General features: G+C 35.1%; 2 protein-coding genes across 8 annotated transcripts in view; one reads left to right on the plus strand and one right to left on the minus strand.

The window, feature by feature from the left end:
• LOC128692845 (probable phosphorylase b kinase regulatory subunit beta) overlaps nt 1-6,498 on the plus strand; it is an 80,816-nt gene extending 74,318 nt beyond the window's left edge. For 5 of the 6 annotated variants that reach the window (XM_070092092.1, XM_070092091.1, XM_070092093.1 and 2 more), the window contains 3 exons: nt 980-1,087; nt 2,565-2,753; nt 3,829-6,498. In XM_070092092.1, the coding sequence (XP_069948193.1) occupies nt 980-1,087; nt 2,565-2,723 (267 nt within the window). In that variant the 3' untranslated portion in view covers nt 2,724-2,753; nt 3,829-6,498. The remainder of the gene's footprint in view (nt 1-979; nt 1,088-2,564; nt 2,754-3,828) is intronic. The other variant, XR_011392892.1, reaches the window with a different exon arrangement.
• Evi5 (ecotropic viral integration site 5) overlaps nt 6,000-26,042 on the minus strand; it is a gene marked incomplete at its 5' end in the record, with an annotated part of 29,713 nt that continues 9,670 nt past the window's right edge. Inside the window, 11 exon segments of one of the 2 annotated variants that reach the window (XM_070092097.1) lie at nt 6,000-8,163; nt 14,288-14,309; nt 16,296-16,397; nt 16,695-16,790; nt 16,996-17,163; nt 17,528-17,704; nt 19,424-19,657; nt 21,079-21,183; nt 21,699-21,797; nt 21,908-22,042; nt 24,301-24,459. In XM_070092097.1, coding sequence (XP_069948198.1) covers nt 14,295-14,309; nt 16,296-16,397; nt 16,695-16,790; nt 16,996-17,163; nt 17,528-17,704; nt 19,424-19,657; nt 21,079-21,183; nt 21,699-21,797; nt 21,908-22,042; nt 24,301-24,459 — 1,290 coding nt within the window. 2 annotated transcript variants of the gene reach the window in all.

Consider the following 26,042-nt stretch of genomic DNA (forward strand, 5'->3'; position numbering starts at 1 on the left):
GGGAAATACATTTTCATTATTCTGAAGTTTTTAGTCAGGTTAAGAGTGACATGTCAGGCAAAGGAGAATTTGTTTGTCAACATTGTTTATAATCCTCGTAGATTTTTGTGCTGGCTGGGTTGCAGGAGCGACCACCAAAATTCTTTATACGTAGTAGGTTGGTAGACAGTATCCACCCAGGGAGGTACTACTGTCTTGCCAAATGAGTGTAAGACAGAAACCTGTATATGATTTACTTGATGGTAGGAGTGCTGATGTCTTTTTTCTCTCTCATAAACACACAAGATAACAGGTATATCTTGCTGCTTTACTTAGGTAATACTACACACGTATACACACTACCTGAGTTTTTCATTGTTTTTTCTTAATAGTTCTTGTTCTTATTACTTTTCCTTTCATATCCATGAGGAAGTGGAATAAGACTTTTTCCTCCATAAGCAGTGTGTGTTTTAAAAGTCGACTAAAATGCCTGGAGCATTGAGCTGGTAACCACTTTTTCTGTACAGCTTACTAAAAATAAAAAGCTGTTGGAGTGTGAGCAGGATAATATTTTGTGATGGGATTCAGGGAAACCAGTTAGCCAGACCTGAATCCTGGAGGTGGGAAGTACAATGCCTGCACTTTCAAGAGGGGTTTGAGATATTGGCTGTTTGGAGTGACATCTAAACTGTCATATCTGGGTGCTTCTGCAGTACAGTGATTATGTGTGAATGATGGTGACCCGTCTTCAAATTTCAGATAAATGGAAATGTGTATTTGCCACACTTAGTGAGGTAAGACCCAACCACTAGATGCAAGTGTGAGGTCACATCTCTGCTATAAGACTTTTATTATTTACTTTTCCTTGATAATGCAAGAGATTATAAAAGCTCTTGAAATTATACAACTTTTCACTGCATACAAAAAAAAATTAAAATATGGTAATGTATATGGATTTAAGAAAGAAATTACATGTTTTTATTTGTAATTTACTTTTCAGGTTTTCTCAGTGGTAGCAACCATCCTAGAGAGAAATCCTGAACTTAAATTCCCTCATGAATTGAATTTAGACCAGATTGTTAGAGAGGCTTTCAAAATGTTTTTAAAGGTAAGGTAAATTCTGGTCTAATGTTTTTTCTTATTCACTTTCATGTACTGTAATAGTGTTGCTGGATATGATATTGTTACTTACAAGTGAGTGTGTGTGAAAGAGGGGCAGGGTGGCTTGAATAAGCATACAACTGTATAATTAATTTCATTGTTGAGGCAAGACACACACATACACATCTAATAATAATAAAGTCACACTGTACTGATATACCGTTACTGCAGTAAATTAAATGTTACAAAAAAGTGACCATGCACAAGTTAAAAATTTTGTATTGGGAATTGATGAAAATATACCATGTCTTGACCTGTGATATTAGAATGAAATTAATTGGCCAACCAAATTTCTGTGATGGAATATTGCATCTGCGTATTGAAGGAGTTCTTGTCAGAGAAGATAACACCTCACTAATATCTAGCCTGATATTTATTATAAAGGAAGTTATCACTACAAGCTAAAATCTTGACCCAATTGATCATGATAAGCATATTTTTTTTTGGATATATGTTGGACATGATGAGGGCAGGAGAAAACATGAACAGGTATGCTGTACTACTAAACAGGAGAGGATGAAGACCAAACAAAATGTTTCAATAAAAATAAATGGAATGAAATATTAAAAGAAGGGTTATACATATATACCATTACTGTATATACAGTATACATGTATAAGAAGTTTTGCAACATATACTGCTGCTGGAAAGCCAGAAGAATAAAAGGCAGTCTTGGAAGCAGTACAGAATTTAACCAAACCAAAACACTTATTATAAATTCAAGTAAGTCAGTGAATCATATACAAATGTTAGGAAAAAAGCAAGAATATTTAAAAACAAATTTTAAACAGGAGAAGATCAAAACCAAATCTCTTTTGAGCTTACAAAAAACAAACTAAGTGCGAAAGAAAAAATACAAAGAATTAAAGATGATGGCAGAATTACCGAATTAGAGGAACTGCGAGAGATTTTACCATGAATTTGAAGCACGAGTGTATACTATATACAAAAAAACAAAGTGAACCTACACCAAATACAGTCAGTTGATGTGGAACTAATTAGAGCAATAAAAGTAGTAGTTAAGACACTACTATTGTATAGTGACCAAAACAAGGTTCATACATAAGTCTGAATAAGACATTTCTAGGATTTAAATGTGCAGAAGAATTGACTTATTTGTCTGGAAAACATTTAGCATATCACTGTTAAGAAGATATGCTATCAAACAAATGGAAAATACTGAGCATAAGTTTTAAAGGTGATAAAAATTTCTGAAAAGCCATTAAAGAAAAATTATATTTAGCTCTTAATATCATAGTCCAGCTTGAGATCAGAACAGTCTTGTTAAGCTAGCTCTAACAAACCCTTAAGACAGTTTTCATTGCTTGACGGTTTTTCCTTCTCAGAATTTTCACACAGGTTGAGCACCTTCTCTGACTTTATTAGTTATCATGAGTAATGTAAGATTAATTTTCTTTTCCCAGGATTTGGGTAGAGATTGGAAAGACGACATGTCTTCCTTTTACAACGCTTCACAAGTTGCTGTGACAAGCTATTTAGCGCGTGCTATTGTTAACTTTATGCTCTCAGGTGATATTCGTAGTGAGATTGAAGAAGGTTCTACTTTCTGTCAAGTATCATAAGTGTCCAGCCAAGGATTTCACGGCACCGTGGTTAGTTACGTTGTTCTTTTGGTTGTTTAGTTATTACATTCATGGGAGAGCACTAAACCCATAAGGGTCATACAGCACCCACAGGAATGGGAGGCATTCAGGTTCAATCAAGGAAGGGGCAGGAGAGTCCAAGCCCCACATTCAAGTACCTCCCTTGATTGTGGTTCTTTAGATATTTTATTATTAATTGTTAAATATCCATTCTAAGATGTTACTTGGTTTACCCTCACTTTTGGCAGTTTTGCTTATATGTAGCAACCCTATTTTTACCAGTAATTTGCTGTGTGTGATCGCCCAAACCCAACATCACTCAATTTAAAGAAAAAAAACATAATGGCTATCTTCTACCAAGGCAGGTTGATCCCAAAGAAAACACATTCACTCAATTGCTGTCTTTCTAGAAGTGTTCAAATGTCACTCTAAACTGGTTTATATTGTCATTCATAAGAAAGAATACCCAGGAAACTTGCAGTGACCTTCGATTATTTTTTATTAAAAGTCTTAGAGCAGTTTTTAAATAATTCTACAGAAGAAAAATTAAATTTTAGCCATTATAATTATTTCACTAGGTAGTAGGTTGGTAGACAGCAACCGCCCAGGGAGGTACTACCTTCCTGCCAAGTGAGTGTAAAACGGAAGCCTGTAATTGTTTTACATGATGGTAGGATTGCTGGTGTCCATTTTTCTGTCTCATAAACATGCAAAATTTCAGGTATGTCTTGCTACTTCTACTTACACTTAGGTCACACTACACATACATGTACAAGCATATATATACACACACCCCTCTGGGTTTTCTAATATTTTCTTACTAGTTCTTGTTCTTGTTGTTTATTTCCTTACCTCCATGGGGAAGTGGAACAGAATTCTTCCTCCGTAAGCCATGCGTGTTGTAGGAGGCAACTAACCTCTTCTCCTGTATATATTACTAAATGTAAAAGGAGAAACTTTCGTTTTTCCTTTTGAGCCACCCCACCTCGGTGGGATACGGCCGGTGTGTTGAAAGAAAGAAAGAATTATTTCATTGTTGGACTAGTATATAGAATTAGCTTCTGAATTGAATTGATTCTTTCAGTTGCTACACTTACTGCTGAAATGGACCAACAGTTTAATGGCATCGCAGAAGCAACAAATATTGTGAAAGAAACATTTGAGGAAAAATTATCATGTCATCCAAAATATCAAAGGTATGTAGTCTGGCACTCCTGCATATACATACACAATAGCATATTACAGTCATAGGTATAAAATTCAAATTTTATTTGTGTATATTTGACATCAGAATTTGGTTATGTGAATTGTATGGAAGCAACCAACCATTAGTCATCCCTAGTACACCTACCATCCGACTTACGACCATGTTTTGTATGTAAATGTTTTGGGAAATAAACAACTGTTTGTGTTGTACACAGTGTTTCTCCTAAACCTTATAGTATAAAATACAGTACTAACAGCATAAAAAATGAAATACCAAAATAAAATCATTACATAATATGATATTCAGTAGTAAGGTTCAACTTGTGTCCGGTTAGTAGGAACCAAGCTTGGTCGTAAGTCAGATGGTAGGTGGGTGTATTTTATAAATTCATCAAATATAATTTTAATTATTTTTTATTAACATTTGAATAGGTTTACTACATTGAAATACAAAGCCCATGTGGGTTAATCTTTGTAGACCAAGCTTAGAAGTTCCAGTGCCCATATTTTATTGTAGTGCTTACCAGTATATCACATTTGATTTAATGGCCTCATAAGTTTTTTAATATTAGTATCAAAATGTAACCTGTTGCTCACAGAGTGCCATGTCCGCCTCTACACTGATATCTTGGATTTGATCATTTCTGCACATTGTTACCAAGCTAGCTTTAAATAATTTTACACTGTTAGTGGCAAGTTTATATTTTTTCTGAGATAGGTACTGTATAATTGTGGGAGTGTTACCATAGAATCTAAAGCTGCAGCCAGCAGGCTGGTTATTTCTCAGATAAAGATTTTCTTGCCACAAATAATATTGGTCAATTACAAAGGTGATTAATATACTGAGACAGTTGAAGAGATGGTGTTCACTTCCTCAGACTTGACAGAATTTATTCATTCCATAACATTGATCATATGAACTGAACAACTGTCAAGGCTGAGGAATTGATTATTTCTTCAACTCTCTTGTACATTAGTCAACTCTGCATTTGAGTGAAAAAGCAAAAACCTTATAGAAATAATGCACATATTTTATTCATCTACTACTTGGTATTGTATGCCATTAATATATTTAGAGCCTTTTTTGTGTGTGTGTGTGAATATAATTTTCTTATATGTTTAGGTGGTCAGTATTGTTTACCTAAAAAAGTATAGTTTATTTCTAGTACAATTGTTGATAAATTTTATATGCAGTATCCAGATGTGAATTGTGTGGCGAAGTACGGCTGCGTGTTTATATTCTGGAGGTCATTCATTCAGCATTTAATTATTCACAAAAAAGTGCTAAATCAGCACTCTACAAATAAAGGTACAGAATTATTTTGTGAAATTTTAGCTGAATATTCTAGTCATACAATAGTGATATCCACAGGATATCTGTTGTTTACTACATTTAAGTACAGTTTTTATTATTCTTTCTTATGAATTTGTTATATTAAAAATGTCACTGGTAATTAGATCACTAATTACACTGTTCTACAAATTTTGAGCTTTGGAGAGAGAAAAAAGTTATTTCACTTAGTGGTTTTTGGGGAGCACTAAATATGACCAATAATTGATTGGCTAAAGGAAATTTCATTTTTTTTTTTTTTAAACAGTTATACATTGTGGCTATACGAAATTATGGTTTAAAAACAAATTTTGAGTTTGAATAAAGAGCCTTTACCCCTCCCCTTCGAGGTCAGTTTATATCTTTATACATTGAGGCATTTCTGTATTCAGTGACAAGATCAGTAGAGAACAAGTATTATTGCTGTAGACCAGGGTTCAGTGAATCTTGACCTTAAAATTTTATATGTATGTAAAAATCTTGATCATTTAAACTAAGTATATCACAGTGCCAAAAAAATAGATACCTACTGAAACTTTCCTGGGAAGGGAGGTAGAAAGAGAATGATAGTTATTTTGCTTCCTTTTCCTAGCAGATCCCTATCTATGCTAGAAAGTATAGACTAGTGCTACAACCCATGAAAGTTTAAAATTGATTAAATGAGGTCCAGACTTACGCAAGTTGGTAATCAGTTACTGTCAAGAACAGTGAAACTCAAGTTATTGATGTTTATATTTTATTTGAGTATCATTGTTGTAAAGATACATTTCACATTGTGGAATGTCATCATCCCCTATTTAATATGCACAAGTCCTTCCTTTATGCATTCAATATCAAAGATTTTATTGGGACTTTCAAGTATTTTCTAGGATATGAGAACAAGTTAGCCATGAACATAGTTCATATCTTGAAATTTGATCCTACCGACTATTCCAAAACAAGTAGTAGGTGCAAATTCCCCGTTATTAGATATTTAAGTATCGAAATATTGAGTATTTTAATAAATTCTATTACTAAGTGACGGGTGCCTGTGTACAGATCTAGTACGCTTGCAAATAACAGCTGTAATAGTGATTCAATAATAAACAATGAAGCCACGTACATACAAGAGCTAGCCTTTTTGAAGCATACGAGTCTCAAATCTTATAAGAGCAATTACATAGACTATTTTGCATTAATATCAATAAACACTTGCTAAATTGAAAAAAAAAAAAAAAATTTGAATCTAGTAACAGCAGTTTTAAAGCAAGATAAACCCACAATCACAGGAGCAAATATAGCACCTCTGGAATAGTTTCAACTTAGTTTTAAAATGTAAAAAATTAGGAATTTGCAGCAAAGTAAAAAATCTATAAGTATATATGCAGAAAGTCATGAAAGTCTTTACAATAAAACCCAATGGACTGCACCTTGTGATTGTCACTCCCATTCATGATTATAAGGAAGACTGTTCAAAAAGGATGTAGTATGAAATAAAATTATATAATATTTCTCAAATATACACTTAAAAAGAAATAAAAGATTTTAAATAATTCGACCATTATATCATACAGTATATATATATACATAATGTAAGTACATACAAAAGAGAAACCTAAAATAAATAAATACATATCTTTGTTTTGGTTTCATTCGCCATCCTTCTCCTAGGGAAAGTGAGGGCTCAAGGAAAACATCACAGCTTTACAATGATTGTGCCTATAAATACTTGTGAAGCATGGCCTATTGCTACAGCCTGGTAGTTGGTCAAGTATCTTGTAATTTACCTCAGTAACCCATTTTTAAAACCACTAATCTACAATATAATGGCTTAATTCTAACTTTCCAGTCAGAGCATTCCATCATTTGTATTAACCTATTTTTTTTTTTCAAAACTGCAAAACATGAGATTCCAGTATGCTGGAGTAATCACTGAGCACTGGTACATCATGGACATCCTAGGTCACATAACTATCCAGTGTCAATGTGAGAAGAGATTATACTATGGTTTTATATATACTGCACATCTTCAAACTGTTTAAGCCTCCTGTAAAGAAATCTGAGGTAAAGTATTATAAGCTTCAATCAATCGACATGTGTGCTACTTGCTCCAACCAGAACAATGCGCACAATCTCCTAATGTTAACAAGAAATATTTTATCTAAACTTCTGACACAAGAATAATCATTAAATAATTTCATTAGAATTATCTCATACTTTATATATGAAAGTATAAATATGCACACTAAACTGACATGGTCCACAGGATAAAATGGATGAACTAGCCTTAATGTCAAATATCCAATAAGATGCATGACAACTGATGTTTAAGTCCCACATGCAAGGACTTGTGTTTACATCTTAACTTAAAAAATGTTGACACAGTTCAATTACTTTTCTTTCCTAAATTTTATGTACAATAAAAATGTTCTTATATCTACTTCAGGGTTTAAAGCTTTCCACTTCATTAGTTGCATATTAGCAATCACCTTACACAAAAGTTCAAAATATGATTCACTAGCATGCCCCTCTCTCTTCATGAGTCGCAGAGCCATTTTGATATGCATCGTCATAATTTCTGACTTCTGGTAACTGTTCAAGGAATGCATCTGCAAGAGTCTGTGATGTTTTTCTGTTCGCAGTTTCCCTAGAAGGCGAGGGTGTTGATCTATCACTACATGTAGAAGCCATTCTCACTCTGCTTTCATCTCTTCCATGTTCAAGTAATCCATTCTCCCCTTTTATAGAATATTCATATTTCTTTGGTGATGAATCTGAATCCTCCAAGTATAATCTATATTCTTCTGTGTCCTCAATGTCAGATTCTGGTCCACTTGCAATATCCAACCTCTGCATACTTACAGTGCGTGTCAGTCGTCGATTGATTGCAGTGAGACGTGCAATCTGATTGAAAAAGAAAGACATAAGTATTTACATATTATATGTACAAGTTCCAATGCAAAATAATACATGCTTATACACTTCTGAATGAAACATGTAATAAACCAGACTTCAGTTTAGATCTGATCTAATTTTAATAGATGCATCTACACATGTGTATGCAAGTAATAATTCAAGAAATAGAAACTGGTATTATTCATGCAGTTATAATTGCGAGCAAACCATGCAGTTCCCATCTTGCCCTGCTTACATAAATTTCACCTTTTTTTTTCCAAGATCTAAAACAATATGCAAATAATGATTTTTGGAAGAAACATCAATTTCACTATTCATACCTATTGTACTGTATATGTAATTCATTACAGATAAATTTACTAGAAAAGCATAAAATATCGAGGGGACTGAATGCTCATTTATTAAACGGGAAAGAATAAGTCATTCTGTACCAATGAAACTATTTTGCTCATTTGTCAAGTTATTTTTACTAATTTTCCTGAACTCTATGCACTGCATTTAAACATGACAAAAAAAAAAATCTTAATCTTTAATTACTATGCAATATTTCTAAAAAAGTGGATACTACTATATCTCATAGTAACCTTTTATCATACACCAAGTATGGCTTGAAATTTCTCTTCCTATCACACTTAAGATTTCAACAGAACTAAACCAAGATATCCTGCAATTGCTGTATTTAAGAGCTACCTCAGCTCAAAGCCTGACCCTAGCAATATCTTCAATGTAAGCCAGAGCTTTCACCTAGTTAAAAATTGAGAAAGTTAAGAAAGGTACTACTGATAGGTTCCCAACTTGTGATTCAATAGCTGTTAAATCCCTTTCATTCTCACATTCTTCAGTGTTTAATGTAATATTTTTAAAAATTCTACGGCTTGCAGCACTTACTGCCTTATCTTTTACCCAATTTCCTTGTTTTGACATCAAAATACATGAAGTGTTATACCAATTGGTGATGTGTAGTAGTGAAATCTTAGTTGATAATTTTTCCAAATATAAACATTGAAAGTTCCAGGTGGTAGTAATAATCTAGTCACCTTCTATAGAAAAATAAATACACTACAAAACAACCTATAATGTTTCAGTTGGTCCTGGACAATTGAAAAGTCATAACTAGGGAGAGAAAATTAGAGAAAGCCTAAAGATGATACAGTAATGGGCACCCTCTATCATACTGTCTTTAGGCTTTCTCTATTCCATTCCCTAGTTGTGACCTGACAATGGTCAGAGATGGACAAACACCATAAGGTTCCTCTCCCAAGTGCAAGCTTTTGGTGAAGTATTAATGAAATCATAACTATAATACCTTCTTTCATTAAATGTCAAAAATTATTTATTTTAGTCATACGTGTTATGGAGGTTGATGCTGTATTAGTGTGTGTGTGTTGTGTACTAGCTCCTAATGTGAACAAAACTTAACTAGGCACAGAATCTAAAGGTAAATCATCATGTTAAATTCTTTATACATTGCATATAAAACATTTACAGTATGCGAAAGACTAACCTAAATAACTATGTACCAATGACTAACCTAAATAAACATTTTCTTAACCTTATCTAAACAGTAAATGTACAAGACACCCAACACAGATGTTCAGGAATGCAGTTGTGATGAAATTATGGGAGCACACTTTGTGGAAAGCAATTTTTGGCTTAAGTTAATTATACAGTAACATGCCTTTCATTACCTGGGGGATTACTGTACAGTATATACACACGTTTTCTTAAAACACTCATTTAAGTCTATTTTTTTTTTAACACGCTGGCCGTCTCCTACCAAGGCAGGCTGACCCAAAAAAGAAATTTTCACCATCATTCACACTATCACTGTCTTGCCAGAGGAAAATAAGAACTTTCTGGCCAACTTAATCTTTCACTAAATATATATGATTTATCTAATCTTATCAAGAAACTTGAAACCTTTAATATTCTGGCACTGCTGCTTTTATTTTCTCATTTGTGATTGCCCATATACCTGAATATTACTGAAGTTTCCCCACCCTCTGCAGCTTTGACCACTTATGTTGCTGCTTAATACCTACAGCATTTAATGGGGGATTTTTTTTGTAAAGCTTTACTGTCCAACATTTAATCAGTATTTTCCCAAATAATATGTTTTAATGTTTACAACATTCAACATAATCTTTCATGCCCAATTCTTTAATTCCAACTTATTTTAAAAACTTTTTATATAAAAAGCTTTGCTTTGATATTTTCCAAAAATAAACTTATAAAAGTATGACAAATTTAGGAAACAAGAATTGAAATTTTAAAGGTAATTTTAAAATTGTTAAGAAAATCTCAAGGAAACAAGGCTTCGTGCAAAGCGAGGACCACAGGATATTAACTTACATTCTGGTGGAACTTTATCATAATATATGTATATATTACACAATTTTACCATGATGCAAAAATTCCAACATTCTCAAGGAACACATTAAATGAAATTAATTAGCAACAGGTGGCCACCACACCTATGGACTAGACTCGTCAGGTGAAAAAATGACCATCTGCTAATACGTATGCCTAATATTTTTATGGACATTATGAATAAGTCTGCCTTATAAAGCCCTGGACTTGCATTCAGATTACAATTTGATTATTCTATTTTGTTCAGCAAATGATCTGCCTATTACAATTACTTTAACTTCTTAATCGCTCAAGAAAATCGTTAAAATTCTTTACAAAAATAAACAAAGCATTAAAATCCTGATCATAATCAAATGCTATATTTTAATCTTACTTAGACACTTTTTTCCAGTCTGTCCTACATAAAATTTTTCACATGAGAACCTGTAGAATATTCTTGGAGGAATTCTTAATCAGAAAGCTCTCTTTAGGGCAGATTTAAAATACAGCACTGATGTTAAAACTATGAATTTTAAGACATTTTACATGATATAGTACAGTAGGACCCCTGTATCCAAGGAGGATACATTCCAAGAACTACTGTGGATAATAGCAAACCCTATTTATGAGTCATTTTTCATTTACATACATACCCATGATGAAGTTTGATAAATTATGCAAAATGTCTAGAATTATTATATTTTCACTGATGGGAAGCATTTCACAACTTCTCTTACGCTTTGAACAACTGCCACCATCACAACTTCTGCACTTTGGGGGCATAATTAAGGGCCTCAGTAAACCATGGATAACTGAAATTGCAGATACTGACGCAGTGGATACGGGGGGTTTACTGTATAAAAATATTTTTGGTTGCATTTTATATGGTATTTTATGTTTTGGATTGTCAGTGCTCCCTGAAAGTTTCAACAATTTATCAATAAACAGTTTTTGGGAATTTGCTTTAAAATCTCTCTCGTATATTTTTATTGCTGTGCACAAATAACCCACACATAAGAGAAAGAAACTTATGATGACATTTCGGTCTGACTGTATTTCATCATCTATGAATTATGGGTTACATGAAAACAGAGTTCTCAAGAGCTAACAATAGTTGACTTTCTACACATTTTCAATTTACATTTGTGATCCTTTTTAATATTGTATTTAGAAATGATATATTCAGCTTAACCTCAGCAATAAATACTGGAGACAGAGCTAGAATAATTCAAGAGGAAACTTATTTAAATCTTTATTCTTGGGACATAAACATGCTTCATCATCCACATGGCAATATTACTTGGCATAACCAGACGATTTCTACTTCGAAGTCTACTATAGATCAGTAACATGTAAAAACTGCAAAAGAGGCAGTTCCTATTGTAATGTGTAGAACTGATCATTAGATCTGGCTAAGATTCTAACACAATGTTTATGCATTTAAAAACCTAATCATTCTAGCAATTGGTTAAAAACTAAGAAAAGTGTTTTGTACAAATTGATGGATAAAAAAAACACAAAATCGTCATGTGTAACAGCTAGTGCTGACTATGATCTGTGCCTAGTCCAGTAGGCCTATATAAGCCAGATGTATTCATAATATTGTAAGTAAAAGCTTTAGGCTATACTGATAAGACTGTCATATATATAGCCAAGTCACCTCCACAGGTAAACTATAATCCTCCTGTATACAGTTTACCTATTGACAATTTTATTCACACACTTCCTTGAGAATTTGATTGATAAATTGCAAAAGCACTGAATAATAATAAAAAAAGACTAAGTAGCACCATAAGTGTTAAAATAATGTGCAGAACTAAGCTGTCCATTCTGGACAATTTATGATATTTTATTATAAGAAAGTAAAGTGGCAGACAAATAAAAAATTGCACAAAATTTAACTATAGGCCTGTCTGGCAGACAATCATCATTGTAAATGTACCTGGCAAAGCAATTAAAGTGGACAAAACACCATCAGAGCAAATCCCTGCTAATTAACAGTTCGGTTTTCATCAGCAATTTCCTACCCAATTCCGGTGTGACAGTTGCAGTAATTCAAGAAAAAATGGATGAGCATACAGTGGTACCTCAGGATATGAACTTAATTCGTTCCAGAAGGCTGTTCGAGTGCCTATATCGAATGAATTTGTTCCCACAAGGAATAATGTAAATTACATTCATCCGTTTCAGACCCCCAAAAATACACTTGCATAATTGTTCGAGTTGGGAGTTGTTCATATGCCAAGGTACCACTGTATTACATTTACTTCGATTTAAAAAAAATTACTTTCTATTTAGAATTCCTAATAAGTGACAATCTGGAAACTACAAAATGGAGTAAGAATAAAAGGCAAACTATTACGGTGGCAGTAACATTTTCTGCTTCTGATAGACATGCCCCCCAAAGGAAAATGTTGCCACAAGAATCAGTGCTGGTACTGATTGCGTTTCTAATTTATATACTGTAAGTAACTAGCTACTTTTCTCTTTCTTTTTGGGCCACCCTGCCAAGTTGGTGGGATACGGCCGGTTTGTTGAAAGAAGAAGACGCAATTAGCTAAAAGGAATAGTATAATATTAATTTGTTTTCAGATGATGTAAAGAGCCTAATGCAGAAGTGAATAAAATGAGGAAATCTAGTAATAGAGGTATGCTATAAGTTAATGTAATGTAAAGGAATTAAGTTAATCCTTTGTAAAGTGATGTAATTTAAGGGAAATGTAGCAAGAGTATTGAGGTACCAACAACTTTTAGAGGATGAAATGCTAAAACAGAAAAGGTACTCTCAATGTATATTAGACCAAAATAAGAAATGCTGTACATACGTGTTGTGTCTACACCTATATAAACATGAGGAACATCAACACAGAAGCAGTTTCAGCTGTAAACTGAAAGTTGTGTTGAATAGCTATCAGGTTATTTTTTCCCACAGTGTGGTATAATAATGAAATGGAATACAAGAGCAGATAGGCAACCACTGGAAATTTCAACATTATCTGATAGACTTAAAACTACAGTTTTAGTAGCTGCAATAGTGCTCAGGTAACCAGAAACCAGTTGACAATGCCTCAAGCGAAGACCTCACAAATCCATAAGGACAAATCAGAGTACATACATACATATGTGTACACTCGCAAAACTGATGCGCACACACAGAAAAACCTATATTATATGGTAAACGACAGTAGTTGTACAACAGGTCACCATTTATGTTTTACATTATTTAAAAGAGACGAGTCTTGAACTACTGACAGTTCCCTTCCATTTTAAGAGCATGCATGGTCAGAAAAACACTGTCTTAATATGTAGCCAGCAAGGCTTCCCTACTTTACATTAAGGTGCCTCACCTTTCAATAAACACATCCTTGTACAGGAGGGTCACATATATATAGCACCTCTTTTTGGTGTTCCACATTTTCATTGGCTTTCAATCAAGTCAACGAAATTGAACAATGGCTCAATTTGAAGCCAATGAAAACATGGAACACCAAAAAACGGGTGCTGTATATGCTGGGCCTTCTTGCATGTGTATTAATTGTGGTAGAAATGCTGTTAGTGTCAACCTCTGTTAACAACACAACACCAACTAAACTAAAGTACATGTTTGTAAATTCAACAATTATAACAACTAACTGGTAAAAAAATGTTGGTTATCAAAGGAGACAAGCAGCAGGCAAGTTTGTCATGCATGTCAAACACCAAGATGGTGTTTCTACATCTTATTGCACAAGTGGTCATGCATAACTAATGCCAAAGCACTTACGCTGTCCTTACTTCTCTGTTGGCTGCAGGTTCAAATGTGTTAGAAAACCATGGTTAAAAGTGATATTACATATGTGACAAAGAACTAATTAAGTAAGTAGAATTAGAAGACTTGGTTGGTGAGGCAGTCACTCAGCTTGGTGTTATAGTAAAAGAAATCTATATATTTCCAAACAAAATTTTAGTGCAGTATGTACAAAGAAAAGCATGTCAACAAAACGAACTTAAGGTTACCCTACAAATCTTCAGCATATCTCAAGTGTAAATATGTAATGTAGGTTGGTCGAGCTGGATAGGAGAGAGAGCAATTGTTTTAAAATACCGGCAAGTCAAAATCTGACTTTTGTTTAAGTTGATGTAATAGAAAGTTATCTATGGAAATGAGTAATCCTCTAACTGAAATAATGAATCACCATCCTGGTAATGATACTAACCACAAAGACATAGGATGGAAATTGCAAGCATAAGCACATGGATAAGAGTTATTCAGCAGCTCCTCATAAATATACCATGTACACTAATAAGCGATTTTGCATTGCATCTATAACTAAAACCAGTGACGGCTCGTCCATAGGAGCTGCAGTTCCCCCAGATGCACACTGCCAGACGTATGACTTCATCAACCTTACGCTAAAATAATTTGCAACTGACAAATATATTACAGGAAAAATCTGTCGTATGTTGTTTTCAAAATATAAGCGAATTTTTATTTTTTGTGAAACGAGATAAAAATTATTAAAAATAGAAGTTTGATGTGGTACAATAGTATAGGTATTATTGGCGCTACGAGCCGCCACTGACAAACTATAAATTAAAGAGATTTAATTATTTTAATACGCGTGAGCTTTTCTTGAGGTGCAGTGGATAAAACAGGCAGGTATTAAGGTCATTGAAAACTAAACTAGCCTAAGAGAAACTGATGGTAGTAGTAAATAAATGAGCAAAGGTAAATAATAAAAATAAATCAAATACAGTACTGCATTATTTTACAACCTTTCCCAAGACTGAGGGCAACGGAAAGTTAGCTAGATTCTTAAGACTTATAAGGAGTGACTGCTTCATGAATACAGTATTAAGTAATTATACAGCAAATCTGCCTTTAGATATTGTTCAAAGACTGCCTTATTCTACAATTATTTTAAAAATATATCAAAGGTGTATATCTATTACCGTTTTTCTTCTATAAGAAAACAAGATTACCAACTCCCATAAACTGTGTATGAGAATAAACAGAATATAAGAAACAATGATACTTTGACTTCTATCTCACTATCTATGTTAAATAGCAATGTCAGTTTAAAAGAAGGTTTATTGCTATCAACAGATGTACATGTGTGTGTGTGTGTTCACAAACTCAATGAATTATTTGTAAAATCTATAGCTGTGGTGATACTGTATGGAGATGCATTGAAGCTGTGAGATATAAAGCATGTGTTGGTGAGTGAGGTTTTGCTGCATAAAGCTGGAAAATGTGACCAGTGAGGTAAATGGCAAGTGATAATGGTTCCTGTATTTTCTTTGACACTATGAACATTATGCTCTTCATAAATTCTATAAAAATTATCAAGATTAAATTTATCCTCCTTTTACAACACAAGAACCAAAATTAGTGGAAACAAAATTTGGGTGCAGTGTGCAAGTGTCCAACTATTCAATATCACAAACTTTAATGGAACTCTGTAATATTAATACTAAATACTAAGCAACTGCTCATCTCAATAAAGTCTGATGTATCAATATTACAGACTCCATATACATTTACATTGCACAATGTATATGTCTATTCCACTTTGCATTATTGGACTGTGCTTGGGAAATGCTCATTTCAGCTGTTCAATAATGCAAACTGCACAGAACCTTCAACTATACACATCCAATTTTTTGCCAAGGCTTCAAAATCATTTTTCTTTCCAGTTGACACACTTCTAAAGCCTTTCTTGCAAGACTGGCAGACTGCAGCCTCTTAACAAGTACCATAGATTTAGTAATACTTATGTCAGGTGCCTTACCTCTGACTGGAGTTCAGCAACTTTATCCTGGAGTCGGGGAACCTGATCACTGTCACTGCCGCCCACCCGGGATACTTCACCTTCCGTAACTAATTCCTGGTTCTGAAACAGTTTAAATTTATTTTTTAACACACTGGCTGTCTCCCACCAAGGCAGGGTGACCAGAAGAAGAAATGAAAGTGTTTCTTATTTTTACATTTAGTAATTTACACGAGAAGGGGGTTACTATCCCCTTGCTCCTGGCATTTTAGTTGCCTCTTACTACACACATGGCTTACAGAAGGATTCTGCTCCACTTCCCCATGGATAAAAGCTTAAAATGTTATCAAAATTAATGGATAGAGGAACAATTTGGCAGATACTGCAAATATATGGAATAAGTGGTCAAATTTTATTTACCTTATATTCTAATGAGGAAATTTTCTGTGTTAGCTCAGCTAAGCTCTGTGATTTCTCAGCTTCACGAATTCTTGCCAGCATCTTCTCCTCTTTCATCTGAAAGTACACTTTGCATAAAATATAGCACAGGATTTATAAAATGTCAGCCATAATCTAACAGGTTAAAATAATCCTTAACAGATTATTCTAAATTGACACTCATGATTATGCAAGACCTGTGAGACATCAGCATACTTTAATAAAGAATAAAATAAAAATTCAAAGAGGACACATGATACATAATAAAAGTTTGTCTACAAACCTGACTTTCAAGGTCAGTGTATTTTCTCTTGTGATCACCGAGCTGAGACTGCATAGTGCGAATATTAGCTTCAGCAGCGTCTAGAGCTTCTTGTAGCCTCTTGTTCTCCTCCTCTTGTCGCTTCATCTGGTTAGTTGATACTTGCACTGCTGTCTCAAGCTCCATAACCTGTACAATGAGAGTATATTACTCTATTTACTACTGTGCTAAGAGTTCAAATAAATATAGTGAAAAAATCTTTCCACATTAAGTTTCTAGCAGCAATTTTGTTGCAAACTAAGGAAAATGTAGTACTTATATATAATGCAAAACAATTCCAGAATAAAATATGTTTAGAAACCTTCCTTGTATGGTATTTATAACTAATATTTTCATATAGTAATTATTTTGCTGTTGAGGTACAATATACTACTACTACTAATTATTATTATTATTATTATTATTAGTGTATTTTATTACTATCAACAATGATCCCTATTATTAACATGGAATGAACCCAGTCCAATAAATAAAAATAATATATAATACTGACCTTTAATCTGGCCTCTTTAAGCTCTGCTACAGCTGCTGTCTCATGTAGTTTGGTGGTCATGAGTTCCTCCTCCAGCTTGGCAGCTTCATTAGATCTATCCCAGAAGAGGCCAAGTTTTTTGCTTGGTGTGCTTGTTACATCAGGTTTTGCTGCCTCACTCTTATCTCCATGTTGGTCCTGTAACAAAAATAACACTTAAACTGTTGTCATTCAATTACAACCACACTGCTGACTGCTGCTATATATGAGATTACCAATTCTTCAAATTTTCCTGGGAAGACTGTGAGTGATGTTACAGCCCCTGGCTTGTATGGTGCTAGCATGCTGTCCTTTCTCAGATATCATGGCATATGTGGTAGTGAGGGATAAGATAATATTAATGTTTATATTAGGATGAATATGCATGTTCCTAGGTACGTAGTAGGTTGGTAGACAGCCACCACCCAGGGGGTACTACCGTCCTGCCAAGCTAGTGTAAAATGGAAACCTTTAATTGTTTTGAATGATGGTAGGATTGCTGGTGTCTTTTTATTCTGTCTCATACACATGCAAGATTTCAGGTACATCTTGCTACTTCTACTTACACTTAGGTCACACTTCACATACATGTATAAGCATATATACACGCACCCCACTGGATTTTCTTTCTAGTTCTTGTTCATTTCCTCTTACCTCCATGGGGAAGTGGAACAGAATTCTTCCTCCGTAAGCCATGCGTGTTGTAAGAGGCGACTAAAATGCCAGGAGCAAGGGGCTAGTAACCCCTTCTCCTGTATATATTACTAAATGAAAAAGGAGAAACTTTCGTTTTTCCTTTTGGGCCACCCCGCCTCGGTGGGATACGGCCAGCGTGTTGAAAGAAAGAGATTAGGATGAATATGCATGTCCCTAGGTAGTAGGTTGGTAGACAGCCACCACCCAGGAGGTACTACCGTCCTGCCAAGCAAGTGTAAAATGGAAGCCTGTAATTGTTTTGAATGATGGTAGGATTGCTGGTGTCTTTTTTTTCTGTCTCATTAACATGCAAGATTTCAGGAACATCTTGCCACTTCTACTTACACTTAGGTCACATTACACATGCATATATATACACACACCCATCTGGGTTTTCTTCTTACTAGTTCTTGTTCTTGTTTATTTCCTCTTATCTCCATGGGGAAGTGGAACAGAATTCTTCTTCCGTAAGCCATGCTTGACTACCTCGCATTAGTATTAAGATTTCAGTAGTTATTATGTTTATTCAATATGTGTATGCTGCATCTTTGATGCAGTATACACATTGTAACAGCATAAGTCTCACTTACTTGTACTTCCAAGTGTTATAAAATACAGAATGTGTGTAAGTAAGTTTATTCAGGTATACACAAATATAGTTACATACACATAGATTATCATACATAGTGTGTTTAGATTCTTCCCAAAAAATGATACAGATGCCCTTTGTTTGAAACAAGAACATGCAAGGAAATACCAATGAATGTCCCAATAAACATACCCTGTATGATCTGCAACAGTACATGATATAATAAAAAGAAAAACACATACAGAGAGAAGAAAGGAGTAAAACATGGTCATTCAGAGGTCTAAGTGGTGGGAAATATAGCAGCCCACTGACTGGGCTAAAGATAATGACAAGAACCATCAATGTAAAAATGGTCAGCCCCTCCACTGCCCATTTGTTCCCTGAAAACCAAGTCTGTGTTCAACATTTATACAAATTGTAGAATATCAGAGAAGGAGGGGTGTTAATGTTGCAGTTTTATAACTGTAGTGTAAGCATGCCTCTGGCAAGACAGTGATGGAGTGAATGATGACTAAAGTTTTTCTTTTTTCGGGCCACCCTGCCTTGGTGGGAAACCGCTGATGTGTTAAAAAAAAAAAAAAAAAAAGTCTTACCTGAACATGTTTTGTCCAAAGCTGTGTAAGCTCTTGAACTCTATGCCTGAGATCTTTAAGGGCTAAGTTGGCTTCCGCCTCCCGTAATCGTACAGCAATTAGTTCTTCTTGTAGATGAGCTACTGAATGTTCTGGGGTTGCCTCTCTCAGCTTCTTCTGTTCTTCCTCCAGTTCCTGGATTCTGGCTCTGAGATCTCGGATGGTTGCTTCTGCCTCGGCTGTCTTTAACCTCACCTGTGAACAATATTTGAGGTTGAATACTGCATTTATTGTGAAAAAAAGACTTATATACAGTTCAGGACATTTATTACAGGAAATGTTTTGCCATGAGTGGCTTCTTCAGTCCTAATAAGTCACTCATGGTGAAATGTTTCTTCCAATAAATGCCCTGACCTGTACATGTCTTTTTCCACATCTTGTTGGTACTACCAAACCATTTTTCACCATATTTATTAACATGGTTCTCAAACTTCAAGGCTTCTTACCTCACTGATTACTGTATGTAGTTAAATACAAACACTTCATTCATGCACCTTCTCTTCCTACATCCATCTTACTCGTCTGCATTTCTGCTTCATCTTCTTTATAATTTTTTCAATAGTAAATTTTCCTGTATCTTTTGCAGTACATTCAACACTTGTTTATTTATAATTCTTACACTCTTTTCTGTTGTCTTTCCCTTTATATAAAAGTATGTATGCTCCCTACTATTCCTCACATACCTTTCCTTCTTTCATACATGTATACAATTAACAAATGCATTAACTTTCCCAAAACCAGATCTGCACTTCCAACACCTCAGTATTAATCCTATCCATCCCAGCTGCTTTATCCACAGGTCAACCTGATTACTACCCCACTTCATCATCTATATCTAACAACTTTCACAATATACTCTCCATTTTCCTATGGTGGTACAAACCTTCCTATACATTACTTCTTTCTTTAACTTCCCTTTTAACCCACTTGAATTATGAGATACACAAACAACTAACATACTTCAAAACACTTCGATGTCATGAATTTTGTAAACAGCCTCACCTGAAAACCAGTAATTGTTTTACATGATGGTAGGATTGCTGGTTTCTTTTTTCTGTCTCATTAACATGCAAGATTTCAGGTATGTCTTGCTACTACTTCTTACACTTAGGTCACACTACACATACATGTACAAGCATATGTATATATACACACACACTCCTCTGGGTTTTCTTCTATTTTCTTACTTGTTCTTGTTTATTTCCTGTTATCTCCATGGGGAAGTGGAACAGAATTCTTCCTCCATAAGCTATGTGTGTCATAAGAGGCGACTAAAATGCCGGGAGCAAGGGGCTAGTAACCCCTTCTCCTGTATATATTACTAAATGTGAAAGGAGAAACCTTTGTTTTTCCTTTTGGGCCACCTCGCCTCTGTGGGATACACCCAGTGTGTTGAAAGAAAGAAGATCTCCATGGGGAAGTGGAACAGAATTCTTCCTCCGTAAGCCATGTGTGCTGTAAGAGGTGGCTAAAATGCCAGGAGCAAGGGGCTAGTAACTCCTTCTCCTGTATAAATTACTGAATTTAAAAAGAGAAACTTTCCTTTTTCTTTTTGGGCCACCCTGCCTCGGTGGGATACAGCCAGTTTGTTGAAAGAAATGGGAAAGAAGCCTCACCTGAACTAGCTCCTCTTGAAGACACTTGACTAGCTCTTCTTTTTGTCTCAGCTCCTCCTCTTTAACCATTAGTTCTGCCAATGATGACTCGCGAGAAGAACAATTCTGAAGAAATTACCAATTTAAATGTCTAAGTATTAGGTGAAGTACTGGCATCCACAGCTGTTACACTAATCAAGAAAATCAGATTAATTGAAATGAAACAAACAGAACAAATGACTAATACAACAATTGGATTGTTTGAGATACAAGATGCATTTGTTGCTCGATTCACTTATCAGTCTTAAATATAGCACGGTGTTCTTATGGATTGAGGGAATTTATTTTATCTTCTTTGTACCTACAAACATATGCGGGAAAAAAAAACTGACAAGGAGATAGGTTGCAAAGTTCAGAATTGCACTCGCACTACATTATAAAGAAGAAGAAGGCTTTCAAAACCACCTCAGCACCAATTTTACATTACCTTAAAATATCAACAACACATGCTTTCAAATCTACCTTATACCAACAGAAGTTAGGATAGAAATTTACAGATAGGTTTTTCTTCTGTCCTATAGCATATTACAGGAAAACTGAAATGTGGTCAAAAAAATTCAGTACATTATGGGACGACATACCTCCTCGATCATTCCAGTTAATTTCCGTATTTTATCTCTAGCATCCATTAAGTGTTCCATGGTCTCCCCATCATGCTGCCTCAGAGCAGCAAGCTCCCGCTGAAAGAACAGACAGGGAATATTTCAGCACAATCAATTACTAAACACACTATATGGCTACAACAATATACCAACAAATTACGCACACTTACAAACTTTCTCACAAATACCTTAATTGCAAAATTATGTTCTGCCTCCTCTGCTCGAGAAACCTGGCCCTGTATAAGTCTGTCTGCAAGAGCTGACGATTCTGCCTCCAGACAATCTATTCTTTGACGTAGTAATCTGTTTTCAGTTCTCAGTCTCTGAAAGGGAAAAGGATTTAATAATTTATAATTTTTTGAGATCCTGTAACTTTTAACCCTTTGACTGACGCAACCCCCAATCCTGAGGTGTCTCCTGGTGTCGCAAAATTTAAAAAAAAAAAATTATTTTTTCTTATGAAATGATAGAGAATCTTTTCCCGATTGTAATGACACCAAAATAACGAAATTTGATGGAAAACTGACGGAATTATGCTCTCGTGAAGTTAGCGACCTCGGCGCTGTTTACAAATCGGCGATTTCGCCCACTTTGAGCCCTATTTTCGGCTAATTCCATTGTTCCAGTCGCCCAAACTCATAGCTATTTCTTTAGAACTTCATTTTTTCTATCGATTGAATACAAGAAACTGCCCATTTACTGATTTCAACTACCTAATAATGTGGTCAGAAATTTGCAATTTGGCCAATTTCACGAAAACTAAAAAATATGACAATTTCAAAATAAGGTCCAGAATGAACAATGCAAACATTCCTGGCTCTAAAATAACATTTTCTTTGTTCATCAGTCACGTCTCCAGGCCCTTCTGATATTACTCTTGCTTTCTATTTTGAATTTTTATTCAAACAAAAAATATTAGACTTACTATTATGCAGACTACTGCAATGCTGTAATAACTGTATAAATAACATCAACCCATTCATGACTGCATATTAGAATGGCTAGTTGGACATTTATTGGACAATGGCATCATTTGTTTACTTTTGAACATTGGCAAAAATCAAACATTTCCCCTACTTTGAGCTCCATTTCTAGGTTCTTTTTATAGTAAAATCAATCAAAATCACCTCTATTTCTGTAATATGTTTTCCATTCTATCAAATGAGACCAAGAAAACGAGAATACAACCATAAATACTATACGAAAATAGACCACAAAGTCGGCATTTTAATTAAAAAAAACGGTCGGAGTTTTTTTTTTCTCATTATGCACTGCGTGCTCCAGGATTTTTTTTATATGGTGCACACTGACCACACAGACCCATTCTCTCACATGTGGGCCTACCAGCTTTCTCCTGCTTGATTTGAAGCCGCTAGAATTTATGAGTAAATATACGTCAAACACGGCACCTCGTAAAACGTATATATACGGCCGCGACAGTCAAAGGGTTAATAAGTAACCAATATACAGTAGGACCCCTGTATCTGCAAGGGCTACATTCCAAGGACCTGCCATGGATAATAGTAAGCTCTATATACAAGTCCTACACATACCTATTATAAAGTTTAATTGATAAATTATGCACAATAAGTGGAGAACTATCACTTTTTCACTGATGGGAAGCACTTTATAGCTTCTCTTAAGATTTGAAGAACTGCCAGCTTCACTACTTCTGTGCTCTGAGAGACATTATTATGCAAAATTGACGTTTTTTTTGGGGCCACAGTAAACTGTGGATAACTGAAACCGTGGATACTGAATTAGTGGATATGGGGGTTCTACTGTACTGCAATTCTACCTGAATCCAAAATATTAGACACTATTGAGTCTTAAAGAATACATTCTAAATACTGCACTTGGCATCTCAACTATGTCATGTAGTACAGTATTTACGTATCTTTATTATGCACCCCATACCCATCATGTGGGCGGTAGTCGAAAGTGGATCAGTGGTGTATTGTTAAATTATGTGACCTCTGATGTTAGGTAAAATGGATAACTTGACAAGGCTATGGAACCAAGGAGTGCTGGAGAATCAGTGGATTGCCTGTACTCCATTCATTGACTACTGATGAAGCCTACATGATCACAGTGTAGTGATGTATAGGCAATGATGGTATAATACTTACAGGTACAGTATATGTATGTATATCAACAATCTTGTAATTCAGTAAACAAGGTGATTTAAAGATGATTCTTGCAAAAACGAAGAAAAGCCCAGATACTGAATCAATCATTACTGTACAATACAGGTGCTCCTCAATATACGATGAGGGTTACATTCCAATGAACCCGTCATAAATCGAATATAAATGTGATATGCTAAATAAATAAGCCAATAAATAACTTCTGTCACTGAATAAGTAAATAAACAAATAATTACTGCATGTAAGTACCAGTATTGAAAAGTAAATAAATGAATGCAAGTTAGGGACTTGCCACCTTCATGATGGGCAATTATCTTAAGTTTCATTTCCAAAGTAATTGCTTTTGCACCATCATAAAGTCGAAATATTGCAAGTCAAACCATCGTAAGTCAAAGAGCATTTGCATTGTGATAATAATATTCAAATATATTTACTTTTAGCTCCACCAACTCCTCTTGCTCTTTAGTTTTCATTGCTGTATATTCTTTCTCCATTTTCTTCATTTTCTTAACATTATACCGTAGAGAGTAAGCCAGTGAAAAATAACCTTCAGGGTCTGCTTCAAATTTGGCCGGCAAATCGCGTTGAAAATACTGCAAAATAAACAAAGAATAAACAAATATGCCAAGGCACTTTATTATTAACAGAAGTACAAAAGAGAAATGAGCAAGAAAGTTATGGGAGAATGCAGGTTAGAGGTTAAGAGAATGGAAACTAGATCCATAATATGTGAACATTTAAAGAAAGACACTGTCAAGAATACAACATTAACCTTTCAGCAGGAGGATTATATTTTTGGGCAATAACTTACTGTCAGATTTACACAAATATAAATGACCAATTATCAAACCTATCCAGTACTAATTTACCTTATGCAGTAATAGCCAAATATATATACAGTGGACCCTCGGTTTTCATGTTTAATCCATTCTGGAGAGATCGGTGAAAACTGAAACCATTTTCCCCATAAGAAATAATGTAAATCCAATTAATCAGTTCCAGACACCCAGAAGTATTAACAAAAAAAATTTTTTTTACCTTAAAGATAGATTTACATGCACAAAAGAATGAATTCAACATGACACTTACCTTTATTGAAGGCTGTTGTTGATGGATGGAAGACAGGGAGGAGGGGAGAGGGAAGAGAGGTTATTGTTTGGAAGAGAAATAACCCTCCATAAGGACTCTAGGTAGCAAGTTCTTATCTGGGGTCACTTCCCTCCTTTGTTTTTTAATGCTACTAGGACCAGCTTGAGAGTCACTGGACCCCTGTCAAACAAAAAATTGGTCCAGAGAGGTGCGTTTCTGGTGTCTGTAAGATTTGCCTAAAATGGGACAGCACTGTCACTGTAAAAGTTGCCAGCATGGACTGCAACAGAGCTTTCTCAGGGTGATGTTCCTCCACAAATGAATGCACCCTAGTTCACATTGCACAAATTTCCTTAATTTCTGAAGAAGGCACCTTCTTCCATCTCTCTTCCTCCTCCTCTGAAGCAAATTTCCTGAGCTGTGGTCTGTTGCTGTTGCAGATGAAGCTCTTGCAGCTCATCAGTGGTTAGCTCTATTGTGGTCCTCCACCAACTCTTCCACATCCTGGCCACTCACATCCAACCCCATGGAATTCCCCAGTGCCACAATTGATTGTGCAATAGGTGTAGGGTCAACAGGGTCAGCCTCAAACCCTTCAAAATCCTTCTTTTGGACACAATCTGGCCACAATTTTCCCCAAGCAGAGTTCATCGTCCTTGAAGTCACTCCCTGCCAAGCCTTATCTATAAGGCTTATGCAGAGGAAGATATTGAAGGTAATTCCTCCAGAACTCTCTTAGAGTCAATTCCGAGTCCAAGGTTATGTCAAAGCACCTTTAAAACATTACTTTGGTGTACAGTTTTTTGAAGTTTGCAATGATCTGTTGGTCCATGGGCTGGATGAGAGGAGTGGTGTTAGGAGGCAAGAACTTCAATGTTACAAAACTGAATTCCTTAGACAATTAGTCTTCCAAGTCTGGAAGATGAGCAGGAGCATTGTCCATTAACAGGAGGCACTGGAGTGGCAATTTATTATCCAGGAGGTATTTCTTCACACTTGGGCCAAACACTTCATTGAACCATTCCAGGAAAATTTCCCTCGTGACCCATGCCCTACTGTTTGCCTTCCACATCACACACAATTTACT

Source organism: Cherax quadricarinatus, chromosome 38 (genome assembly GCF_038502225.1).
Source record: "Cherax quadricarinatus isolate ZL_2023a chromosome 38, ASM3850222v1, whole genome shotgun sequence".
Classification (NCBI taxonomy): domain Eukaryota; kingdom Metazoa; phylum Arthropoda; class Malacostraca; order Decapoda; family Parastacidae; genus Cherax; species Cherax quadricarinatus.